The sequence below is a fragment of the Narcine bancroftii genome, chromosome 3, assembly GCF_036971445.1.
Source record: "Narcine bancroftii isolate sNarBan1 chromosome 3, sNarBan1.hap1, whole genome shotgun sequence".
NCBI lineage: Eukaryota > Metazoa > Chordata > Chondrichthyes > Torpediniformes > Narcinidae > Narcine > Narcine bancroftii.
The window spans coordinates 7,250,752-7,275,028 of record NC_091471.1 but is presented as its reverse complement, the minus strand read 5'-3'; the positions used below and the strand labels follow the sequence as shown (position 1 = coordinate 7,275,028).

Genomic DNA, 24,277 nt, shown 5'->3' with positions numbered 1-24,277 from the left:
TTAATTTCACTAAATTCTCATGCCAACCATTCTTTTAATTCTCTCATTTGTTCTTGAAAAAAAACTTTATCTATATTCTGTCCATCTGTTTTACCTTGTATTTCTCTGTGCAGATCTTGGTCTTCTTCCTCTTCTTCTGTGTCTGCACCTGTGTTTGTGTTTTCTTCTTCTCTTCCTTGTATCTGTGTCTCTTCTGACTTTCCTGATGAGTTGCTTGTCTCATTTTGCTAGGCTTTTTCTTGCTTGGCTTCTTGCTGTTGGTCCTCTTCTTCTGGGCTGCTCATCTGTTGGGCTCCTGGTGCTGCTCTTCTTTCCTTTCACTCCCTTTTCTGTCACTTTCCTCTTCTTCCAGCTGAGAGCCCTGGTGTCTCAGCTGGTCGCGTTGTGTTTGCCCGCTCCTCAGCTGAGCCCCCCTCCCATCGCTGTTCTCCTTCTCCTTAGTAAGTGCACTGCGCACTCTTGTTTGGCTCAGAGAGCCATTTTTGCAGTCCAGTGGTCGGGGGGGTCGCGACTCTGCGAGGTCGTCACCAACCTCGGAAAACAGTCTCTCTTCTCCACGACGGCTCCCTGATTCTTCATGCAGGTAAGGCCTTCTCCTTTCTCTTCTGGTGTCTTTTCTTTTTTTCCCGTTGTTTTTACTTTTTCCTTCTTGGGTGCCATTTTCTTTCGTTTCTCTACAACTTTATTTTTTATTTGTTATATTTTGTATTTCTTGAACTTTGTATTTTCTTCACTTTATTTCTTCTTTTCTGGATAGGGTTGGTATTCCCCTACCAGCCACTACTCCATCATGTGATTCCTCCTCAACACTTCATCAATGTTGATGTAAATGCTACTCATCGATAGTCATGAAGACAGGTGACTACACTCTTCTTGGCCACTAGTATGATTGACACCTGTTTGAAACAGGTGGGTACCATACCCTACTGGAGTGAGATATTAGAGATATCTGTGAATACACCGAGTAAGTTGGTCAGCACCGATTTTAAATACTCGGCCAGGTTCTCCATTCAGGCCAGAAGTTTTCCTCGGATACAGTACAGATGTCATCCTCAGATACGGACAGGATGGGATCCACAGGGGACATGGGGGTGCAAAGGTGTGGTTCTTCACTGTTACTGTCATTAATTCGGGTATAGAAGGCATTGAGTTCCTCTGGAAGTGAAACTTTGCCGTCTTCTACTACAATTAATTTAGTTTTGTAGCAGGTTTGGCATTTAGGGCCTGCCACAGCTGTTAGGTGTCCCTTGTTGTTTCCATTTTCATCTGGAATCTCCACTTCGCCAAGGAGACAGCTTTTCGCAGGTCATTTCTGCAACTTCTATATTGATCTGGATCTCTGGACTAAAATGTCTGCAATCTGGCTCTCAGCAGGTTCCAAATTTCATTGTTTATCCAGGGCTTCTGATTGGGGAAAACCCTGAATTCCTTCTGCACCATCTTTTTCCATGAACCCTATCCATTTCCCTAATATTCCCATTTATTAAACCCTTTCCTAATTCACGATACCCGCGTCAGAAAGAGATATATGGATTTGGAACCTAAGGTCCCTCTGTTCTGCCACAATGTTAAGCATCTGATCATTAACCCTGCACTAAGCCTTCAAGTCAGTCCTTCCAAAATGCATCACCTCACACTTTTCCGGATTGAACTCCATCTGCCATTTTTCCCCCCAACTCTGCATTCTGTCTATATCCTTTTGTAATCTACTACAATCCTCAACACAATGGCTGGTGCCAAGGGAGGGCATTCATGGGCAGTGTCACCCTAAAATGAGTTATTGTGTCATCCACCCAAATCACTAGCATCACTAATCTCCACGTGATACAAGTAGCGCATTTGTCTGTTACGTCGGAGGGAGGGAGAGGGAAGTATGACATCATTGCATAGAAGAGGTTCATCACCCCCCACCCTCCCTCACTGAGCGAGTCTTCGAATGTCATATTGTGCCCCCATCTGCGGTTACCCTAATGCCCCCCGATTAGACTTGTTCTGCCACTGACCCTGGTCAGCACTATCCACAACTCTGCCAATCTTTGTATCATCTAAAATCTTATTAACCCATACTTCCACTTCTTCATCTGGGTCATTTATTAAAAATCACAAAGAGCAGGGGTACCACAGAACAGATCCATGTGGAACTCCATTAGACACTGACCTCCGGACAGAATAGTTTCTGCCCACTACTACTCTTTCTACAGGCAAGCCAATTTTGGATCTGAGCTACGGTTCTATGAATCCCATTCCTCATGAGTTTCTGAATGGGTCTTGTGCGGGCCATCAAATGCCTTACTAAAATCTATATACACCACATCTACCACCCTACTGTCATTTCTTTTGTAACTTCATCAAAGAACTTAATTAAGCTCGTGAGGCACAACCTTGCCCTCAGAGCCATGCTGACTATCCTCTCGTCATCCTTCTGTTCTTCATGTACACATAAAACACCTTGGGGTTCTCATTAATCCTACTTGCCAAGGCCTTCTCATGGCCCTTTTGATCTTTGCTAAATCCTTGCTTAAGTTCCTTCCTGGCTTTCATATAATTCTCATGAGCCCTTCCCGTTTGCTGCTTCCTAAATCTAATGTATACTTTCTTCTTCCTCTTGACTAGCTGCCTCACCCGTTTCGTGAACCACGGTTCCCTTTTCCTTCCCTGTCTCACTGGGACAAACCTATCAAGAAATCCACACAGGTGGTCCCTAAACATCCCCCACATTACTTCTGTCCTTTCTTCCATGAACATTTGTTCCCAATTTACTCTCCCTCAATCCTACCTTATCCCATTGTAATTTGCCTTCCCCAATTAAACACTTTTACCATTTTGTCTGATTTTATCCTTGTCCATAGCTATTCTAAAGCTCAGAGAGTGGTGGTATCACTGAAATACTCCACTGAGAGATCTGCCACTGAACAGGTTCATTACCAATATTAGCTCCAGTCAGTTGCCCACATACTGGGTCAGAAATCCTTATTGGACTTGAAAGGAATTCTTTTTGGACAAAAAAGTAAAAATTGACTTTTGTTGTTTCTCTTGCACATGCTACTTGTATCCCTTTAGTCCAAAGTTGGCTCCAGCTGTTAAATAAAAGCCATGGATCACTTTGTCATTACTGATAAAAATGGCTTAACATGAGAGAACATCCTGTACAAAAGTATCTCCGCTTACAACATTCAATGGAGAAAAACTATCTCACATCACAAAAAATCGTGATAGGAGCAACATCTCCATAATGTCTAAATATTAATCTTTGAACTGAATTGTGAACATAAACAGAAGCCATGCATTCATCAAGTTATTCTCCACTATTAAATATGATGTCTAAACATCTCCCTCACTTCTATTTCTCAATTCTTGGAGTTTGCTGATGCACATGGCTTCATCTTGAGCACCCACAACACTCCAGGAAAAATAATTCAAAGTTCAGATTTATTGGCCGAGTTGATTTAACGACATCACATACAACCCTGAGATTCTATTTCCTGCGGCCCAGGCAGTGAACAAAAACTGTACTCGAAAAGTATGCATAGAATGTGAGAGCTTTCTCAAGCAATTCAACCAACTGCCTTACCACATTACACGTGTAATGCTGATTTATAGAACACACCCTGAGAATGAATTGCCTAAAACTTTATCTACATTGAAACAATCCTTTGTGGAACAACACATTTCACAGATTGTTAAAAACACACCACAATGGAGAATGTCATTCAAGTCGATGACGCACCCTGATCCCACTCAGGTCACGGCCGATACCCTGCTTGGTAGTAGCAGGTCAAGCTCATATCCAGCTAATATTTCAATGTGAAGAGGGTTTCACTATAAACTAATTTGTTAGTCAAACTGTTCCAGATCCCACCAACCTCATTGGATGAAAAAAATTCTCTTAAAGTCCAAACTAATTTTTCTCTGCATAAATTTAAGATAAACGCCTCCTCCCCATATTAAAGCAACAGTGCTTGATTTAACAGGCATTTATGGAGGTTACGAAAATGCAATACTCAACTTCCCTGAGAGGATAAAAACCATCACATGCAGCTTATAATACACCAAATACAAATTAAATAGGACTAAAGCCTTTACCTTTTAATCTTGTGGAAAGTAGAAATGATGGAGAAAATATATTGAACGTGGATAAGGATGTGACGTTGTCCTTGCGATTTGATTAGAAGATGAGTTGCGGGAAAATGAGTTCATAATCTAAGAGAGCATTTACTTACCACCTTGTAGAAAAGACTCCATAGAAGACAGTGGATTCTGCATCATTTGGATCAAACTGCAGGGTAAATACATCATGAATCTTATCAAAATACATCTCATTGCCTTCATCAGAGCACACCAAACGAGCTTTAAGGAATGAGGTCCATTTCTTCTGAAGTGTCTTCTGGCCACCAATATCTCCCTAAATAAATAAACATTTATTAAGATGGATTGCAGTACAAGGTCACAAAATTGATAAATCTTTTTAGGTTATTATAGAGTACAGGTAAGAGGATGTGAACTTAAATGACAGATTATCTGTTATCTCATTGAATTGGAGCATGGACTCAAAGGGTTAAATTACATACTCCTAACACTATGTTCTTTTGAGTTATTAAAATGTAATAAAAGACTTTAAGGATCAAAAAGAACAAGATTTCAATCCTAATCGAAAATAAGAGAAGGGACCTTGGGACAAATACAGAATAAAATACTGAAGAGTAAAGTGTCATGATGTTATGTAATTGGTCTAAAAATAGGAAGTAAAATTAAAATGATGTAGCTGTGCAATGATCAATGCCTTTTTACAGCACTGGAGAAAATTTAGGTACGAATGTATGAATTTTGGAGTAGGTGACATAGCCTCTTAAGTCAGCTTTGCCATTTGATAAGATCTTATTATAACCTCAGGTACACATTCCCATCCACTTGTAGTAACCATTCATTCCATTGTACATCAAGTATTGAATTAGAAAGAATCTGCCTCCACTACCCTTTCAGGAAGAGAATTCCAAAAGGTCATTATCCTTGGAAAGGAAAAAACTTTGACTCAGTCTTACATGGGTAACCTTTATTTTTTAAACAGTGACTCCGAGTTACAAATTGTCCAATCCTGTCAAGACTCTTCAGGACTTTGTATGAACATAAAACATAGAAACGCACAGAACAGGCACAGGTCCTTCGGCCTACCATGTCTGCATGGAGTATGATGCCAAATTAAACTACCCCCAGCAAAGAAAAAAGAGCTCTTGAAGAAACACAATAGGCCAGCTAGCATCTGTGGAGCCGAGGTTAAGGTTTCAGGTCAAGTCTCTGCATCCTATCTGCCTGCGCATTCCTCCATTCCCTGCCTGTTCGTCCATCTGTCTAAATGCTTCTTACACATTGCTATCACATGGGTTTCTACCATCTCGCCTGGCAAGGTTTTCATGAAAAATAAAACTTGCCTCACAAACCTTTTTTAAATGTTCCCACTCTCACCTTAATCTTCTGCTCTCTGATATTTGACATTTCCACCCTAGGCCACTCCATAAAACAAAGGAGCAGAAATAGGTTATTCATCCCATCGGGTCTGCCCAACCATTTAATCATGAGCTGATCCATTTTCCCACTCAGCCCCACTGTCTGGCTTTCTCCCCATAACCTCCTAATTTTACATCCTTCTACCAGGTCACCATACAGGACTCCAAACAAACCTAATTTTGTCCAAACACTCCTTATATCTAACACAGTCCAATCCTTGCATCACCTTGGTGAACCTCTTCTGCACCTCTTCAAAAGTCACCGCACATTCTTCCTGTAATGTAGTGACCAGAACTGCACACAATGTGGACCAACTAAAATTTTATGCAACTGCAACATGATTTCCCAACTTTTATATTCAATTAAGGTAAATATGCCATGTCTTCTTTACCACTGTATCCTTTTTTGTTACCATTCTTTGTTCCATGTTCTTTCAGGGAGCTATAAACTTGTATCCTGAGATGCTCCTATAAGTCTATGATCCTGAGACTCCTACAATTTACTACACACACTCATTTCTTATTTGACTTCTCAAATTGCAGCATTTCACACCAATCAGGAATAAGCCATGTGCCATTTCTCCAGAAAAATGTCCAAATGATCTATAGTCTCCTTTATAATTTTACATCTATCCTCACAATCCACAACTTCAGACAACCTACAACAGGCCATTTGGCCCAACCAGTCCATGCCGAGCAATATGGTTTTCTGGACTAATCCCATTTGCCTGCATTTGGTCTATATCCTTCCTTCCTTGATCTATAAATCTGTCCAATGTCTCATTAATGATTTTACCAGTTTTCTCTGGTATCTCATTCCAAATGCAGACCATCCTCTTGAGTTTTAAAAAAAAATCCTCTCAGGTCCTTCCTAAATCTTTCCCTTTAAATATATGTCCTTCAGTTCTAAGACCATCTTAATGTTTCTCAAGGCACCCAATACCTCATCCTTCATAATCATTAAATCTTAGTCTGTCAACATATCCTTCCCTATTCTTAACATTTTTCAGTCCTTCTCTTTGGTGAACACTGATACAAAACACTTATTAACTGACCCACTTGTTCTGGCTCTTGGCACAAATTCTCCATCCTTCAAATTAACTTATCTTTTCCCTAGCTATCCTCCTGCTCCTAACATATATAAAATAACACGGGAATCTTCCTTGCAAACTAAACAGTTTCTAAAAGGCTTCTGCAGGTTAGTGGCATGCAAATAGGAGGTCAAAGTGGCCCTTGTGGATAAAGTTCCCCAAAAGTTGCTTCATGGTTTCGCTAATATAGAAGTGATCACAATGCAAGAACCAAGTGCAACATTTGAAATTGGAGAAGTCTACATGAAAGTGGCTCTCATGGAAAGGTTGTTTCGGGCCCTGGATTATGGTGAGGTTGGAAATGTAGAGAACAAGTGTTCAGATATTGCACCTCTACCAGTTGCAGTGTAAAGTGCCAGCAGAAGGAACGGAATGCTTGGAAAGAAACGCAAATCAGAAGGTATCAGATGGGCCCTCAAAAATCAGAAGCGGTGGGGTGAGGGGGATGTGTTTATGGGAGATGTAGCTGATGGTGGGATCCCATTACATGGGATCTTGTCTACTACAATACCACTTTCATGGAACTATGTACCTGTACCCCTATATGTATTTGTTCTACAACACTCTCCTCCATGGCCCTATCATTTATTATGCAAGCCAAGGCCTAATTTGACCTACTAAAGTTCAACACTTTGCACGTCAAGTTAAATTCTATCTGCTATCCTTTAACCACATTCCCAGTGTATAGAAACTGGACATCCATGGTAAATAGGAGATAGCTGGACCCAGGGAATTGGAAATGGTCAAAAATGGTGGAGGTCATAAGTGGTGTTCTGGATGGAGGTGGGAATGAACAGCACAAAATGAGATAGGTTAAGGTCAAGGTATGAAGAGATAAGTTTGGTGGGCAAGAGCATGCACCAAGGACAGTCATCTTTGTGGATCATGGATAAGTGGTAGAAGCAGGTAGTGCAGAGTTGGTGTACTATAAAGTTGGAGGTTGTGCAAGGGAGATCTCCTGTGCAATGAAATCAATAATAATCCAAGAGACAGTGGTCTGATGCATGTGTCACCTACTCCAATAGGACTTAAAGGGTTTGGAGGGTTCCAAAACTGACCTTACAAACACGGGCCACCCTTGGAACTCGCACTGTCTTGTAGTACTCAAATTCCCGGGCAGTCTCACTAAAGAAGAAGTAAAGTTTGTCATCATCATCACTTCCCTTATTTTCTCTGATAAACGTTGACGCCACAAACTTTGGATCTAAGAGGAAGGAGGAAATTAAATGATTGTCAATATAAATGAAAAAAGTGGTTGTTTACTGAAAATATATGTAATGAAATAGAATATGTTAACATTAGGTAATTTATGAATCAATATTCCAAGAATAGTCGAACCTTGAACAATGTCCTCTGGTATTTGCTGTTGTCACCCCAAAAGGTGCTGGCTGTCCACCCTGTCTAAGCCCCTCATAATCTTACATACCTCTATTAAGTCACCTCTCATTCTTCATTGCTCCAATAAAACCCTAGTTCTGTCATCCTTGCTTCATAAGACGTGTTCTCCAATACAGGTCTTCTTCTTTGGCTTGGCTTCGCGGACGAAGATTTATGGAGGGGGTAAAAAGTCCACGTCAGCTGCAGGCTCGTTTGTGGCTGACAAGTCCGATGCGGGACAGGCAGACACGATTGCAGCGGTTGCAAGGGAAAATTGGTTGGTTGGTAAATCTCCTCTGCAGCCTCTCTAAAGCTTTTACAGCCTCCTGGTAATGTTGCAACCAGGATTGAACAATATTCCAAGCGTGTTCTAACCAGATTTTTACAGAGCTGCAACATTACCTCATGACTCTTGAATTCAATCCCCTGACAAATGAAGGCCAGCACATCATACTCCTTCTTAACCACCCTATCAACTTGTGTGGCATCCTTAAGGGATCTATGGCCTTGGACCCCAAGATCCATTTGAGTGTACCACAATGTTACCTTCTTTGCAGTCAGGAACCCAAATGACAGCATTTTGGGAAGTCTGTGTCCAGTTTGTAAGGTTACTGTGAGCAGTCTGCTGCCTAACATTTTAATTCTCCATCCTATTCCCAGTCCAACATTTCTGTCTGTGGCATCCTGCACTATTACAGAAAGGCCCAAAGCAACATTGAAGAACATAACCTCATCTTCATTTGTGCATATTGCACCTTTGGGATTCAGCTCAAATTGCAGTAGCTTGCTTTCTGTATCTATATAGAACTGTCTATAAGTAGAGTCAGATCTGTTGGAACATTTAAGACTCCAGGTGTAATGAGTGATGGGTCTTTGAATGTTTGAGTCAAGGTTGGATAGGTGCTTTATTTCCAAATGAAATGCTGAGGAGTTGGGGCAATTATCTGTAACAGGAATCATCTGCAGGGTGAATCAAGCCAAGTGTATGTAACAAGTGATCTGGGCATTGAAGCCTTACTAATTGTTACTCTTTACTTGCAAGCTTTTTAATGTTCTTTCGACAACACCTCATTCCAACTCAGAAGCTGCGTTCTACAGTTAGGGATGCTAACATACCTCAAGCAGACAATACAATCCAGGAGGGGAAAAGTGCTGGGGAGCATTCAGATAGCTTAAGAGTTTGCCTGCAAAAGGCTCAAGTCTGGCAGTGCCCATTGTGGACACTGGACTCCACTGTACAGTTTTGTTTTTAATTTACAAGGTTCAAGGAAGAATTGTGGCTCCTTTAAACTTTAAATGGCTCATTCAGTCCTTATGCAAGATGCCAAGAAGATTTGCATAGTGTGGCAATATCTGCACCCACAAATGAAAGGCAGTATTGTCACAGATGGTGGGAAACCCTGAAAGTGACACTCTATCATATTATGTCCTCAGTACTTCTCTGCTTGGGTTCTTTGCCAGTCCAATCCAACCAGCAATTAAACTATTTGAATTGAGTGAACAGCAGGACGTGACATCCAAAGCATACCATTCGACAAAAATCTCAAGCTTTCGTCGAAGACTAGTGCGCGACTTTGCAGTGCACACTGATCTTATTTATTCCTGTCAACAGCCATCATTAGATTCATAATGTATTGAAATTTATACTAGTGTGATCCCTTAAATGCATAGAGATTAATGAAACTTCAAGATATTTCAACCAAAAAGTCCGCTGACCTGTCACCTGCCAGCCTGTGGTCTTCCCCCTTCCCTGTTATTATTTTACCACGGATGCTGCCTGGCCTGCTAAGCTCCTTCAGCACTTTGTATTTCTTACCTGAAGTCTTGAATACTGCTTTGTGTGATTATCACAATACTTTAACAATGGCTATAGCAAAATGTCAAAATTTTATTTGACACTGAACTGCCCTCCTCTGCTCCTGGGAAAAGATGCAACCTCTCATCTTTCCTCAGAACAGAAATGCTCCAATCCAGGTAATATCCTGGTGAATCTCTTTTTACACCCGTTCAAGAAAACATCTTTCCTATAGTATCGTGATCAGAAATACACACTGTACTCTAGCAGAGGTTTGACTGTTTGATCATGAATCCCACATGCCTTCTTTGCCATGTTATCTAACTCCACTGCACATCAAGGACCCCATTCCTCTACTGATAAAACTGAACATAGTTCAAGGTGACTTTTATTTAATTCTCAATAGTTTGCCATTTGTTATATTCATTTGTGGATTGTAGAACACAGATTTTTTTATTTTTTAGTTGCTGCTCCAAACATATCTTTAAATGCCAAGCTTTCTAAATGTTTGGCAGCAGGGTTTTGCAAGTTGAAAATGCACTTTGAATCTGTTATAAAATCCACTTTCTGTAATTTGGAAATAAACTTGTTGCCTCAAAAAAAAGGACCCCATTCATCAGAGCTCCTTGGAACCTTACCATTTATGGTGAAGGTTCCAGCCTCATTAGTGCTCCAAAAATACACTATGGCAAATTTATCAGGTTTGAACAGTTGTCACTTCTCAGCCAATTTCACCCACAAATCAATATCACCCTGTACCCTCGAATTAATGTCCACACTCTCACAGATGCACGACTCTTAGCCTCATCGACAAATATGTTGGAACATACACATACATTATAAAGAGCAACGGTCTCAGCACCAATCCCTGGTGTCACGGGCATCCAATCATTAAAACAACCCGCTAGTATCAGTCTGTCTCCTATTGCCAAGCCAATTTTGGATCCAATTTGCCATAGCACATCATACAGGGGAGAGGACCTAGAATTAAATTGACAGGCCATATAACTTACAGTAAATACTCAATTCCTCCTTGATTAATTATTTATTTAATCTGTTCTTCTTCAATGTTTCTTCATAATTACATTTAGAAACATAGAAAACATAGAAACATAGAAGATAGGAGCAGGAGTAGGTCATTCGACCCTTCGAGCCTGCTCCGCCATTCAACGAGATCATGGCTGATCTTAAAGTTCAGTACCCTGTCCCCGCCTTCTCTCCGTAACCTTTAATACCCTTATACTGAAGAAATAGATCTAATTCCCTCTTCAATATATTTAATGAACCTGCCTCTACTGTCCTCTGTGGCAATGAATTCCACAGATTCACCACCCTCTGGGTAAAGAAATTCCTCCTCATCTCGGTCCTAAATGGTTTGCCTATTATCCTCAAACCATGGCCCCGGGTTCTGGATTTTCCCATCCTTGGAAACATCCCATCTGCATCCATTCTGTCCAGTCCTGCCAGAATTTTATAGGTCTCTATGAGATCCCCTCTCAATCTTCTAAACTCCAGCGAGTACAATCCCAATTTGCGCATTCTTTCCTCATAAGTTATTCCTGCCATTCCAGGTATCAGCCTGGTGAATCGCCTCTGCACTCCCTCCATTGCAAGAACATCCTTCCTTAGATAAGTTGACCAAAACTGCACACAATAGTCCAGGTGGGGTCTCACCAAGGCCCTGTACAGCTGCAGTAAGGTATCCTTGTTCCTATACTCAAACCCTCTTGATATGAAGGCCAACATACCATTTGCCTTTTTAACCGCCTGCTGTACCTGCATGCTCGCCTTCAGAGACTGATGTACAAGTAGCCCTAGGACTCTCTGCGCTTCCCCATCTCTTAATCTATTGCCATTCAAACAGTAATCTGCCCTCCGGTTTGTATTACCAAAGTGGATAACCTCTCATTTATCCACATTGTAGTGCATTTGCCATGTATCTGCCCAGTCCCTCAATTTATCCAAATCACACTGGAGCTTCCTGACCCCCTCTTCCATGCACACAACCCCTCCTAGCTTAGTGTCATCTGCAAATTTGGAGATATTACATCCAATCCCCTCATCCAGATCATTGATCTAAATTGTGAACAGCTGGGGTCCCAGTACAGAGATCCCTGTGGCACCCCACTGGTCACCGCCTGCCACTCAGAAAACAAGCCATTTATCCCAACTCTCTGTCTTCTACCTGCCAGCCAATTCTCAATCCACATCAATACTTTGCCCCCAATCCCATGAGCCTTGATTTTGGAAGCCAGTCGTTTATGCGGGACCTTATCGAAGGCCTTTTGGAAGTCCAGGTACACCACATCCACTGGCTCTCCCCCATCTATTTTACCTGTCACCATCTCAAAGAATTCCAATAGATTTGTCAAGCACAATTTACCTTTTGTAAATCCATGTTGACTCCGTCCGATCCCTTCTCTGCTAGTCATATGCTCTGCTATTACATCCTTAATAATGGATTCCATCATTTTGCCCACTACTGATGTCAGGCTCACCGGCCTATAATTCCCCACTTTTTCTCTACCCCCCTTTTTAAATAGTGGGGTAACATTAGCTACCCTCCAATCCATGGGTACTGATCCTGAGTCTATCGAGTTCTGGAAAATAATTCTTAAAGCATCTGCTATCTGAATGGCCATTTCCTTAAGTAGTCTAGGATGTAGATTATCAGGCCCTTGGGATTTATCTGCCTTCAATCCCATCAATTTCCCCAAGACCATGTCCTTAGAGATACTGATTTCTTTCAGTTCCTCCCTTGCATTAGTCTCTATGTTTCCCAACATCCTTGGGAGATTATTTGTATCCTCTCTTGTAAAAACAGAACTAAAGTATGAATTTAATTGGTCTGCCATTTCCTTATTCCCCATTATATATTCCCCTGATTCCGACTGCAGGGGACCTACTCTGGATTTCACCAATCTTTTCCTCTTGACATATTTATAAAAGCTTTTGCAGTCGGTTTTTATATTTGTTACTTTATTATGTTACTTAGCAGATGGTGATGTTATTGTATTGAATTGCTGCAGTTCTTTTAATGTCAGTGTTCTTTCCCATTTATCAGTGGGTAGAAAACATGAATGGATTCTCACCACTCAGCCACTTGACGGAATCCTCTGTGCGGATTTTTTCTCCCTGTGACATACTCTTGAGCACAGCTGGATCCTTGCCCTGAAAATCAACTGGTGTTGCTGCAAACAGCATTCCACCTGGAAACAAAATGGAGAGGAAAGAAATAATATCTACCAACACAATCACATAGTCACATACATCTGCTGTTATAAAATGTACAAAAGGTACAAGGTATTTTTAATGTGCCTAGTGGAACATTATTCCAGGACCAGCGACCCGGGTTGGAATCCGGCGCTGTCTGTAAGGAGCTTTTATGATCTCCCCATGTCTGCATGGGTTTCCTCTGGGTGATCTGGTTTCCTTCCACACTCCATTGGGGTTTGTAGGTTAATTGGTGTATTTGGGGGCGGCCACAGTGTCATGAGCTGGAAGGGCCCATTAGTGTTGCATGTCTAAAATGTAAAATAAATTAAATATGATTGAATTGCTAGAAATGAGTTGTAAACAAAAAGCACTGAAAGTGGACTTTAACATTATTTACATAAACAAAATGCTCAGTCCAGCATTTCACTACCTTGTAGCGGCTACTACGGTAGAGCTACTAAAGAAATACAAACACACGCCAAACTAGTCAACTCATTACTGGTTTATTGAAGCTTTACAAGCGGCTTTTATTCCCTGCCTGTCCTGGGCTCCACGGGACAAGGTGGGACCTTGTTAAGGGGCAGTTGCTGGTCCACGGGACCAGCAGGTTTAAATTGAGACTTGTTAACGTCCCTTGCTTTTCAGCAGGGGACCCAGCTGATCAACGTGCCGTCCCTCAGCACTCAGTACCTCTAGCATGCCAGCCCTTAGACAAGTCCGTGCACTGCACTGACGGTGGCGGTTCGCATTACCGCGCTGAGTGCCCACTCGGCCCGCTACACAGCCGCTACAACCGCAAATTTACCTGCCATTGTTGCTGCAAATGGTTGCCTTGGCTCAAATGGACATTTGCCTCGCCCATTTGTCATTCCTTCAATTCTGCTCTCTGTTGTGTTGACGAAACCAAAGACCTTCTGAAATACAAAAGTGCACTTTGCTGGTGATTAAGTAACAAGGAAATGCTGAGCATAAATAAACAAAACAAAATGCACAGCAAGTAATTTAAAACATCCAGGGTTTGTGGTCAAATATTCAGAGAAATTGACCCAACCATCTATTTTTGGATTTAACAGATGTGGGTCTCCATTCAATCAAGCAAACTGATTTCAGATGGGTTGGCCACTCTATCTTTTAAAGAAGATAATAGCATCATTTCAACTTATTTTATTATTTAGCCCGTTTCTGGGCTGTATGAATCTAAAACGGCTATTCATACTGGTTGAGTGAAAAGATACTTAATTGTAATAGGTGGTAATATAGGTAGGGGGATGCATCTGTGGTTTCAAGCACTTCCCTGTCCAGTCAGGGCATTATTTTATCTTATTGGGGCTCGAAAGGAACTTGTAGTGGGTCTATTTGGGAACTAGCAACGTAGTTCTGAGAGAAAAGGTGATCTGCTGGAAGAACACAAGCATATTGTGTCTAGGCTAAAGAGAACCACAGAAGTGATCGTCTCTGGATTACAAATTAAGTCACTTACACATTGGTATTGGGTTAATAAAACCTGAATATGTCACTCAGCGATTGATGCCAAAGAAAAGAATTTCAGACTTAGGAAATTAAACCAATATTTGGGAGAGTGAAGAGTTATTCCACAGGGATTGGCTTTCCTTTGATCTGGTTTGAATTAGTTTCTGAGCGCAAAGCTATTACAGTGCCAGAGACCCAGGTTTGAATGCAGCTCTGTCTGTAAGGAGTTTGTCTGTTCTCACTGGGTCTGTGAGGGTTTCCTCCAGGTGCTCTGACTTTCTTCTTCTTTGGCTTGGCTTCGCGGACGAAGATTTATGGAGGGGGTAAGTGTCCACGTCAGCTGCAGGCTCGTTTGTGGCTGACAAGTCCGATGCGGGACAGGCAGACACGGTTGCAGCGGAAAATTGGTTGGTTGGGGTTGGGTGTTGGGTTTTTCCTCCTTTGCCTTTTGTCAGTGAGGTGGGCTCTGCGGTCTTCTTCAAAAGAGGTTGCTGCCCGCCAAACTGTGAGGCGCCAAGATGCACGGTTTGAGGCGATATCAGCCCACTGGCGGTGGTCAATGTGGCAGGCACCAAGAGATTTCTTTAGGCAGTCCTTGTATCTTTTCTTTGGTGCACCTCTGTCACGGTGGCCAGTGGAGAGCTCGCCATATAACACGATCTTGGGAAGGCTTTCTACCACCCTTTAAAAACATGGGGGCGGGAGGGTTGTAGGCTTATTTGTGTAGTTGGGGGACAGAGGCTCATCGGTTGGAAGGGCCTGCTGCTGGGCTGTAGGTTTAAATTAAAAGGAAAATAAACAATTAAGCTGCGGATAATTCTTCATACTGAAGAATTGGGTGGGTGCATCCTCTGATAAGAGGAAATTCAGAAAGTTCGAAAAGACAAGACAATAATGTAAAGTATCAAAATGTTTTTACAATAACTGGAAGGAATAGTGCATGCAATCTTAATTAGAAATAGAATGTAAACAGGGTAACGTACAGAAAAGGGAGGAAAAAAAATGAAGGCAAACAAGAAAGGTGAATGAATTGCTCAAAGAAAAATAACTGGGTGTGATCTAGCAACTATTTCATATGTGTGGCTCCAAAATGGGATTAAATATTCCTGGATTTTAACTTTAAGATACACCAAAGATATAATAACTGGGTAAGCTCTGATATTAATAAAGTGGTATGGTTAGTGTAGCAGTTGGCACAATGCTACTACAGTGCTTGCGACCCAAGGTCAAATCCGGCGCTGTCTGTAAGGAGTTTGTACATTCTCCCCACGTCTGCTTGGGTTTCCTCCTGGCACTCCAGTTTTCACCAACCTTTCAAAATCTATGGGGGTTGTAAGTTAATTGGGTGGCACGGGCTCATGAGCCAGAAGACCCTTTTACTGTTACTACGTCTAAAAATAAAGTGTAATAAATTAATTAAAGACAATACGAGGAATGGTTTTAGTTCAAAAAAATCAAGTAGAATCAGTCTGAATAGAGCTAAGCAGTAGGTAGGGACGCACCTCTCCATGCCCTCCCCCCATCATTTTGTTCGGGTGCCTGCCTACATTCTGCTCATACCTTGATAAAGGGTTCAAGCCCAGAACGTTGGTTATGTATCTTTATCTTTGCTAATATAAAGTACACTGTTTGACCAGCTGAGTTTCTCACAATAATCCTCAGGTGAATCTGAGGTAAGGTGGGAAAAACAGGGTTTATATTGAGCTAGGTGAGGGTGAAGCCAGGGGAGGAGCTGGCCATCTGAGCAATACATAAACAGTGAATTCCAGTTTACTACACATGACTGTAGAAATAATTGTGAAGAAGAGGAAAGGTTTTTCCCCATCCAGTGGGTGGTAAGAGTCTGGAACTTGCTTCCTTCTAGGGTGCATGGAAGCACATCTGTCACAGCTATTCCTGTTATGGCCACTGTTCCTTCATGTACCTTCATTTGTACTTGTTCACCTGTCCAACTCATTTTCTCAGAACCTTGCCCACTTTGAAACAATTTTTAAAATTTGCCTAAGTACACTTCAAAAACTTTTCCCATTTTAAGAAACATACAGAACACAAGAAATAGAAATGAAAATAGCCATTTGGCACGGAAACCTGAACTACCATTAAACAAAATCATAGACATAGATATTTATAGCATGGAAATAAGCCTAAGTTGTACATGCTGGTTCCAGTGCCTATATTAGGCCCATATTCCTCTTCAGCTTTCCTATTCATGCATCTGCCTCTACTATTCTCTCTACCCCCTATGTGTGAAATGGCACCCCTCAGGCCCCTTTTAAATCCTTCCCCTTTAACTTTAAATCTATGCCCTCTAGATTTAGATTCCCTGACCCATCTATGGTCCTCATTGTTTTACATACTCTTATCAGTTCACCCTCCTATGCTCCACAAAGAGAAATGCCAGCCTAATCAGCCTCTTCTCAAGTTAACTTTATTGTCATCTGATTGTACAAGTACAACCCAACGAAACAGCATTTTCCGGTCCTCGGTGCAAAACATGCAGTCATACAACCAGACACAACACACATAGAGACAAATAATACATAGACAAGTATTATAGCTACAAAAATAAATAAATAAAGGCTGCTTTGTACGAATGAGAATTTCTGATGGTCAGTGTGAGCAGTTCCTTTCGTCGTTCAGTATTCTCACTGTCTGTGAGAAGAAGCTGCTTCTCAGCCTGGTGGTGCTGGCTCTGATCCTCCTGTACTTTCCTGAAGGGAGTAGCTGAAAGATGCTGTTTGCAGGTGGAAGGGGTCCTCAATGATTTTGCGTGACCTCTTCAGACAACAATCCCAGTAGATCACGTTGATGTGGGGGAGGGAGACACCAGCAATCCTCTATGCCACTCTGTGGATTGACATCCGATCCATTTCTCTGCAGCAACTGTTCCACACTGTGATGCAGGGCCAGGATGCTCCCAATAGAGCTCCTATAGAATGTTGACATAATAGTGGGTGATCACCTTGCCTGCTTCAGTCTTTTCAGGAAGTGCAGTCACTGTGAAGCATACCTGACAAGTGAAGAGATGTTAAGTGAACTCTAAGGAATTTGATGCTCTCCTCTCTCTCTACTATAGAGTTGTTGATGTGTAGTGGAGGGTGGTCATTCCTGGTCCTCCTGAAGTCCACAATCATTTCCTTTGTCTTGTCCACAATGAGACTCAGTTGTTAATCTCACACCATTTCACAAGATTTTCCACCTCTTCTCTGTAGTGCAATACATTGTTGATATTGATGAGGCCGACTACAGTTATGTCATCTGCAAACTTTTTTTTAAATTTTTTATTTTTCACACCATAAATCACATTAACCATGGTACACACTTTTTCCTTTTCACACATATACAGTGCCATTTCCACCCCCACTCACTCCTCCCAACCCACCCTCCCCACCCCACCCCCTCCCGTCCATTTAAGGTATACAATCTAGGATACATTTAGCCAGTCAGACAATGTTGTCACTCAACAAAAATACACCAGAAATTCTACTGAGTCCATTCTTTTCATTTCCTTCTCCTTCCATCAACTTAGGTAATGATTGTCCCCGGTAGGTTTTCACTATTGTATTTAATGTAAGGCTCCCATATTTGTTCGAATATTTCAATATTATTTCTTAAACTATATGTTATTTTTTCTAATGGAATACATTTATTCATTTCTATATACCATTGTTGTATTTTCAAATTATCTTCTGATTTCCAGGTTGACATAATACATTTTTTTGCTACGGCTAGAGCTATCTTAACAAATCTTTTTTGTGCACCATCCAAATCAATTCCAAATTCTTTGTTTTTTATGTTACTTAGGAGGAAGATCTCTGGATTTTTTGGTATATTATTTTCTGTAATTTTATTTAATATCTGGTTTAGATCTTCCCAAAATTTTTCTACTTTCTCACATGTCCAGATTGCATGAATTGTTGTTCCCATTTCTTTTTTACATCGAAAACATCTATCCATTTCTTTTTTACATCGAAAACATCTATCAGATACTGTTGGGTCCCATTTATTTAACTTTTGAGGTGTAATGTATAGCCTGTGTATCCAGTTATATTATATTCTCCCATGTTTCCTTTTTTATCTTTATATTTAAATCTTGTTCCCATTTTTGTTTAGTTTTACCATTTGTTTCCTCATTCTCCTTTTCTTGCAGTTTAATATACATATTTGTTATAAATCTTTTGATTATCATTGTATCTGTAATCACATATTCAAAGTTACTTGCCTCTGGCAAACTCAAACTGCTTCCTAATTTATCCTTCAAGTAGGATCTCAATTGGTAATATGCCAGCGCTGTATCTTGAGTTATATTGTACTTATCTTTCATTTGTTCAAAGGATAAGAATCTATTTCCTGAAAAACAATTTTCTATTCATTTAATCCCTTTTTTTTCCCCCATTCTCTAAAGGAAAGGTTATCTATTGTAAAAGGGAGTAACTTGTTTTGCGTCAATATTAGTTTTGGTAATTGATAATTTGTTTTATTTCTTTCTACATGAATCTTCTTCTATCCTCGCGCATGCGCGGTTGCGCACTTTTACTCGGCTCAGCGAGCCATTTTTGTAGTCCATATTCTACCGACCTGAGGGAGCGGGTTTCTCTCTCCACCGCGGGCCTCTTCGAACAGGTAAGGCCTTTTCCTTCATCTTCCGTTGTCTTCTCTTCCTCTCTTCTTACCGTTGGTTTCGACTTTTCTTTTTTCGTCGCCATCTTCTTTCCACCTTTATATTCACTTTACTTTGATTTTTATTTCTGTGCCTTTGTGTTTTGCTTTGTTTTTTCTGACTTTTCTGGAGAGGGCTGGAGTTCACCGTCCGGCCACTACTCCATCACGTGACTCCCCTCGTCATCTGCAAACTTGATGACACTGTTGGAGCTAGATCTGGCGATGCAGTCATGGGTCAGTACTATGAACAGGAGCAGGCTAAGCACACAGACCTGAAGTGCGCCAGTATTCATCATGACGATGCTTGATATTCTGCTACCAACCCAGATAGTCTCTGGTCTTTCCATTAGGAAGTCCAGGATCCAGATACAGAGAGGGATGTTGAGTCCCAGCAAAGACAGCTTCTCCAGCAGCCTCTTAGGAATAATCATATTAAATGCTGAGTTGGTCAATGAACAGCAGCCTGGCATATGAGGAGTCATTCTCCAGATGGGCTAGGACAGAGTCAAGCGACAACACTATAGCATCATCTGTGAAATGGTTTCCTCTATAGGCCCTGGTTATGAAGCATGTGATCTCAGTGACATCCTCAATACTTGCTGATGTAGCCAGTCACTGAGCTTGTGCACTCCTCTTTGTTTACATGACCATTGTAGATGACCTCCTCCCTGAAACAGCTCTAGTCCTTGGTCTCAAAGAAGTCTTTCAGCGCTGCTACGCCACCCCGCACATCCTGATCTCCCTGTGAACTGACTTTGTTTACTTTGCAGAGGTCTGTACGCCAGGGTGAGCAAAATAGAACTGTGATCCGACTAACCAGGTGGTGGAAGGTGCAGCCTTGTAAGCACCAGGGACATTGGTGTAAACCTGATCCACGGAGTTCTCTCCTCTGGTGGCGAAGTTCACATGCTGCTTAGACCACAGTAAGACCATTTTCAGGTTGGTGTGATTGAAGTCGCCAACAACAATCATGAAACCATCGGTAAGTCTGGGCTTTGCAGATGGCACCATGAAACTTCTTCATGGCTTCACCCTCATTAGCCGAAGACAGAACGCTGACAACGGCAATCACTATGGCCGAGAATTCCCTGGGCCAGTACAAAGGTCTGCATTTCACTTGGAGATACTCATCTCTGCTGAGCAGAAGGTCTTTACAACGGAGAAATTGGTGCACCAGTTCTCAATGTATATGCACGGACTCCCTCCTCAAGTCATGCCAGAAGTAGTATGTCTCCGTCTACCCTGAAACAGATAAGGCCATCCAGCTGGATCATTGAGTCTGGAATGGTGTCCAGGAACCATGTTTCCATAATTATCAGAGCACAACAGCCCTGCAGTTCTCTCTGCCTCAGATGCAGCCTCAGGTAATCCATTTTCTTCTCCAGCGATCTTACATTTAAGAGTAAGATCATCTGGAGCATGGGTCTGAAAGGGTCAACTCTCAGTTTAACCCTTCCACACTTCTGCCCTCTCCAGCAGTGCTTCCAATAGTCTCTCATGCATCTCCTCCAGTCCGCTCCACAGTTTGCATCATTCTGTGTTCCCTGCTTCAGTAGGTTTAAACAGCACAGAATCTTACTGATCCAATCTGCTAAATTGAAAGTCCAATTCACATTTTATTTTTTGATGAGTTTCCGCATCATAGATACAATGTATTGAGTTGGGGATTTCACTGTTGTTGTGAGGATCCGAAGTGGCCTCAGCAACCTCGTGCATCGCCATCTTGGAGCAGCACACCAGTCCCAATAACATTTATGTAAATCTTTTCTGCACCTTTTAAAGATCTATCCTATTACCAGGCCTTTTAACACTGCTGAATGTAGGTGACCTCCTGGGACCTGGGTAAAGTTCCCAGGCAGGTTCCTCCTCCCGGACCTCTCACACCACAGCCTTACTTACCTGGTAAATCAGCAACCAGGCATTTTAAAGGGAGGGGGGTCCCTCCCCCAACGATGACGTCGTGAATGATGCGTTACGCACTCACAGGAAGTCAAATTATGTGGCTGTATTATTGAACGGGATGGATTTATGGATGCTGGCCCTGCAACTCTGTACCTCAATTTTTCTTTGGCTTGGCTTCGCGGACGAAGATTTATGGAGGGGGTAAAAAGTCCACGTCAGCTGCAGGCTCGTTTGTGGCTGACAAGTCCGATGCGGGACAGGCAGACACGATTGCAGCGGTTGCAAGGGAAAATTGGTTGGTTGGGGTTGGGTGTTGGGTTTTTCCTCCTTTGCCTTTTGTTCGTGAGGTGGGCTCTGCGGTCTTCTTCAAAGGAGGTTGCTGCCCGCCAAACTGTGAGGCGCCAAGATGCACGGTTTGAGGCGTTATCAGCCCACTGGCGGTGGTCAATGTGGCAGGCACCAAGAGATTTCTTTAGGCAGTCCTTGTACCTTTTCTTTGGTGCACCTCTGTCACGGTGGCCAGTGGAGAGCTCGCCATATAACAGGATCTTGGGAAGGCGATGGTCCTCCATTCTGGAGACGTGACCCATCCAGCGCAGCTGGATCTTCAGCAGCGTGGACTCGATGCTGTCGACCTCTGCCATCTCGAGTACTTCGACGTTAGGGGTGTAAGCGCTCCAATGGATGTTGAGGATGGAGCGGAGACAACGCTGGTGGAAGCGTTCTAGGAGCCGTAGGTGATGCCGGTAGAGGACCCATGATTCGGAGCCGAACAGGAGTGTGGGTATGACAACGGCTCTGTATACGCTTATCTTTGTGAGGTTTTTCAGTTGGTTGTTTTTCCAGACTCTTTTGTGTAGTCTTCCAAAGGCGCTATTTGCCTTGGCGAGTCTGTTGTCTATCTCATTGTCGATCCTTGCATCTGATGAAATGGTGCAGCCGAGATAGGTAAACTGGTTGACCGTTTTGAGTTTTGTGTGCCCGATGGAGATGTGGGGGGGCTGGTAGTGATGGTGGGGTGCTGGCTGATGGAGGACCTCAGTTTTCTTCAGGCTGACTTCCAGGCCAAACATTTTGGCAGTTTCCGCAAAGCAGGACGTCAAGCGCTGAAGAGCTGGCTCTGAATGGGCAACTAAAGCGGCATCGTCTGCAAAGAGTAGTTCACGGAAAAGTTTCTCTTGTGTCTTGGTGTGAGCTTGCAGGCGCCTCAGATTGAAGAGACTGCCATCCGTGCGGTACCGGATGTAAACAGCGTCTTCATTGTTGGGGTCTTTCATGGCTTGGTTCAGCATCATGCTGAAGAAGATTGAAAAGAGGGTTGGTGCGAGAACACAGCCTTGCTTCACGCCATTGTTAATGGAGAAGGGTTCAGAGAGCTCATTGCTGTATCTGACCCGACCTTGTTGGTTTTCGTGCAGTTGGATAATCATGTTGAGGAACTTTGGGGGACATCCCAAAGTACCTCAATTACAAAGCAGGCAACTAGCGTAAACACAGTTGTCCAATGGTATGTTGCAAACACTGGAGGAACAAGACCGGATATTCGTGAAGCATATCATGTGACACACACATGCAGGTGTTGATGTCACGAAGCTTAGCTGATAACTCATTTGTGCGTTCACACTGCCAGAAGGGGATTGACAGGAGAACTTGGTTGGGATTGAAGAGTACTCCCCCCCCAACCCAGGTCTCGGAGCCAATCGATTTTGACTGGCCCTGCCCAATCCAACCTTTACACATTGCACAATTCCTGAGTAGGTAACTGGGTAAATTTCCCAGTTTACCCACTTATACACAGCAGTGTGATTGACCAGAACTACACAAAATACTCTGTGTGGTCTCACCAACATCTTGTACAGTTGAAATGTGATGCCCTAGCTCTTCATGCTCTGTTGAACGCAGCACACTGTAGGTGGCAATTGGCCACCTCATCAGATTCCACAAATGGCAGCTTTTGTCTTTTAATCACCCTCTCTACCCTGTACAACTCCTCTTCTTCCATCTGACCCCTTTATTTTTCTCATCCATTTCACACAGAAATGCTGCAACATTGCCGCCAGGATGACTCAGCAGAATCCTGGCTTCAAGCTTGACCCAGTCGTTCACACAGAACCGAGCAAAGTTGGTAAAATGCCGGGACTGGGTGTAATTTCAAGAAGAAGGCCGGGATTCTTGGACCTAAAGAGGTGTGTCATGTGACGCAACACCCGAGCTGGTCTCAGAATGAGGTAAATACCTTTCAGATGGCATGGTGTACCAGGTCTGTGACTAGGTCCGCTGGCAAAAAAAATGCCGGCACAGAAATTATCCCTCCTATTTCCAGTCAGACAGCAGACGTGCTGTCAAAGTGCCGAAAATGTCCTGTCTGAAAGTGTCTTCTGTTTAGAACTGCAGCACAGAACATGCCATTTGGTCCACAGTTTTTTGCCGACCATAATAACCCACTCTACAAATGTACTAGTATTTCCATACTGCAAAAACCTCCATTTTTCTCAGTTCCATGTACCTACCTCTAGTCTCGTAGATCCCTATTGTAACTGCCTCCATCAACGTTGCCAGCAGTGTCATCCATGAAGAACTTACCTCTTACTCCCAAGCACCTTAAAACCATGCCTCCTGATGTTAGCTATTTCAGCCCTGGGAAAATGCCTCTAGCCATCGACACGATCAATACCTCTCATCATCTTGAACACCTCTATTAGGTCACCCCTCATTTCCATCGCTCCAAGGAGAAAAGACCAAGTTCACTCAACCGATCTTCATAAGGGATGCTATCCAATCCAGGCAACATTCTTGTAAATCTCCTTTGCACCCTGTCTATAGCATCCACATCTTTCCTGTAGCAAGTGACCAAAAATGAACATTTTTGGGGAGGGGGTTTTACAGAAATTGGACAAGGCAACGTTAATGCCATCCAGTTGGAGGTTGTCCAAATGGGTGTTGTTCCTCCAATTTTCAGGTGGTCTCAGTCAGGTCGTGCATGAGACCATGGACAGATATGTCAACAAAGGAATGGGATGGGAAATTGAAATGGGTGGCTACTGGGAGAACCATGCTATTGCAGAGAACAGAGCCATGATGCTCAATGAAGCGATCTCCCAGTTTGTGCTCAGTCTCTCCGATGTAGAAGAGACCACAGCGGGAGCACCAGATGCAGTGGGTGACCCCTGTAGATTCACAGTAAAGTGTTGCTTGGTAGTGTGGAAGGAGGTGTGGGTGCAAGTGGAACTTCTCCTGCGGTCATGGGGGTAAGTGCCAAGTGG

The 24,277-nt window shown here is 42.6% G+C and overlaps 1 protein-coding gene across 3 annotated transcripts in view; it reads right to left on the bottom strand.

Annotated features, from left to right (window-relative positions):
• The window catches only part of sema4f (sema domain, immunoglobulin domain (Ig), transmembrane domain (TM) and short cytoplasmic domain, (semaphorin) 4F), a 245,386-nt gene that overhangs the window by 48,333 nt on the left and 172,776 nt on the right, over positions 1-24,277 (bottom strand). For all 3 annotated transcript variants that reach the window (XM_069923461.1, XM_069923464.1, XM_069923462.1), the window contains 4 exons: positions 13,786-13,894; positions 12,857-12,973; positions 7,651-7,796; positions 4,221-4,402 (listed from right to left, as the gene is read on the bottom strand). In XM_069923461.1, the coding sequence (XP_069779562.1) occupies positions 4,221-4,402; positions 7,651-7,796; positions 12,857-12,973; positions 13,786-13,894 (554 nt within the window). The remainder of the gene's footprint in view (positions 1-4,220; positions 4,403-7,650; positions 7,797-12,856; positions 12,974-13,785; positions 13,895-24,277) is intronic.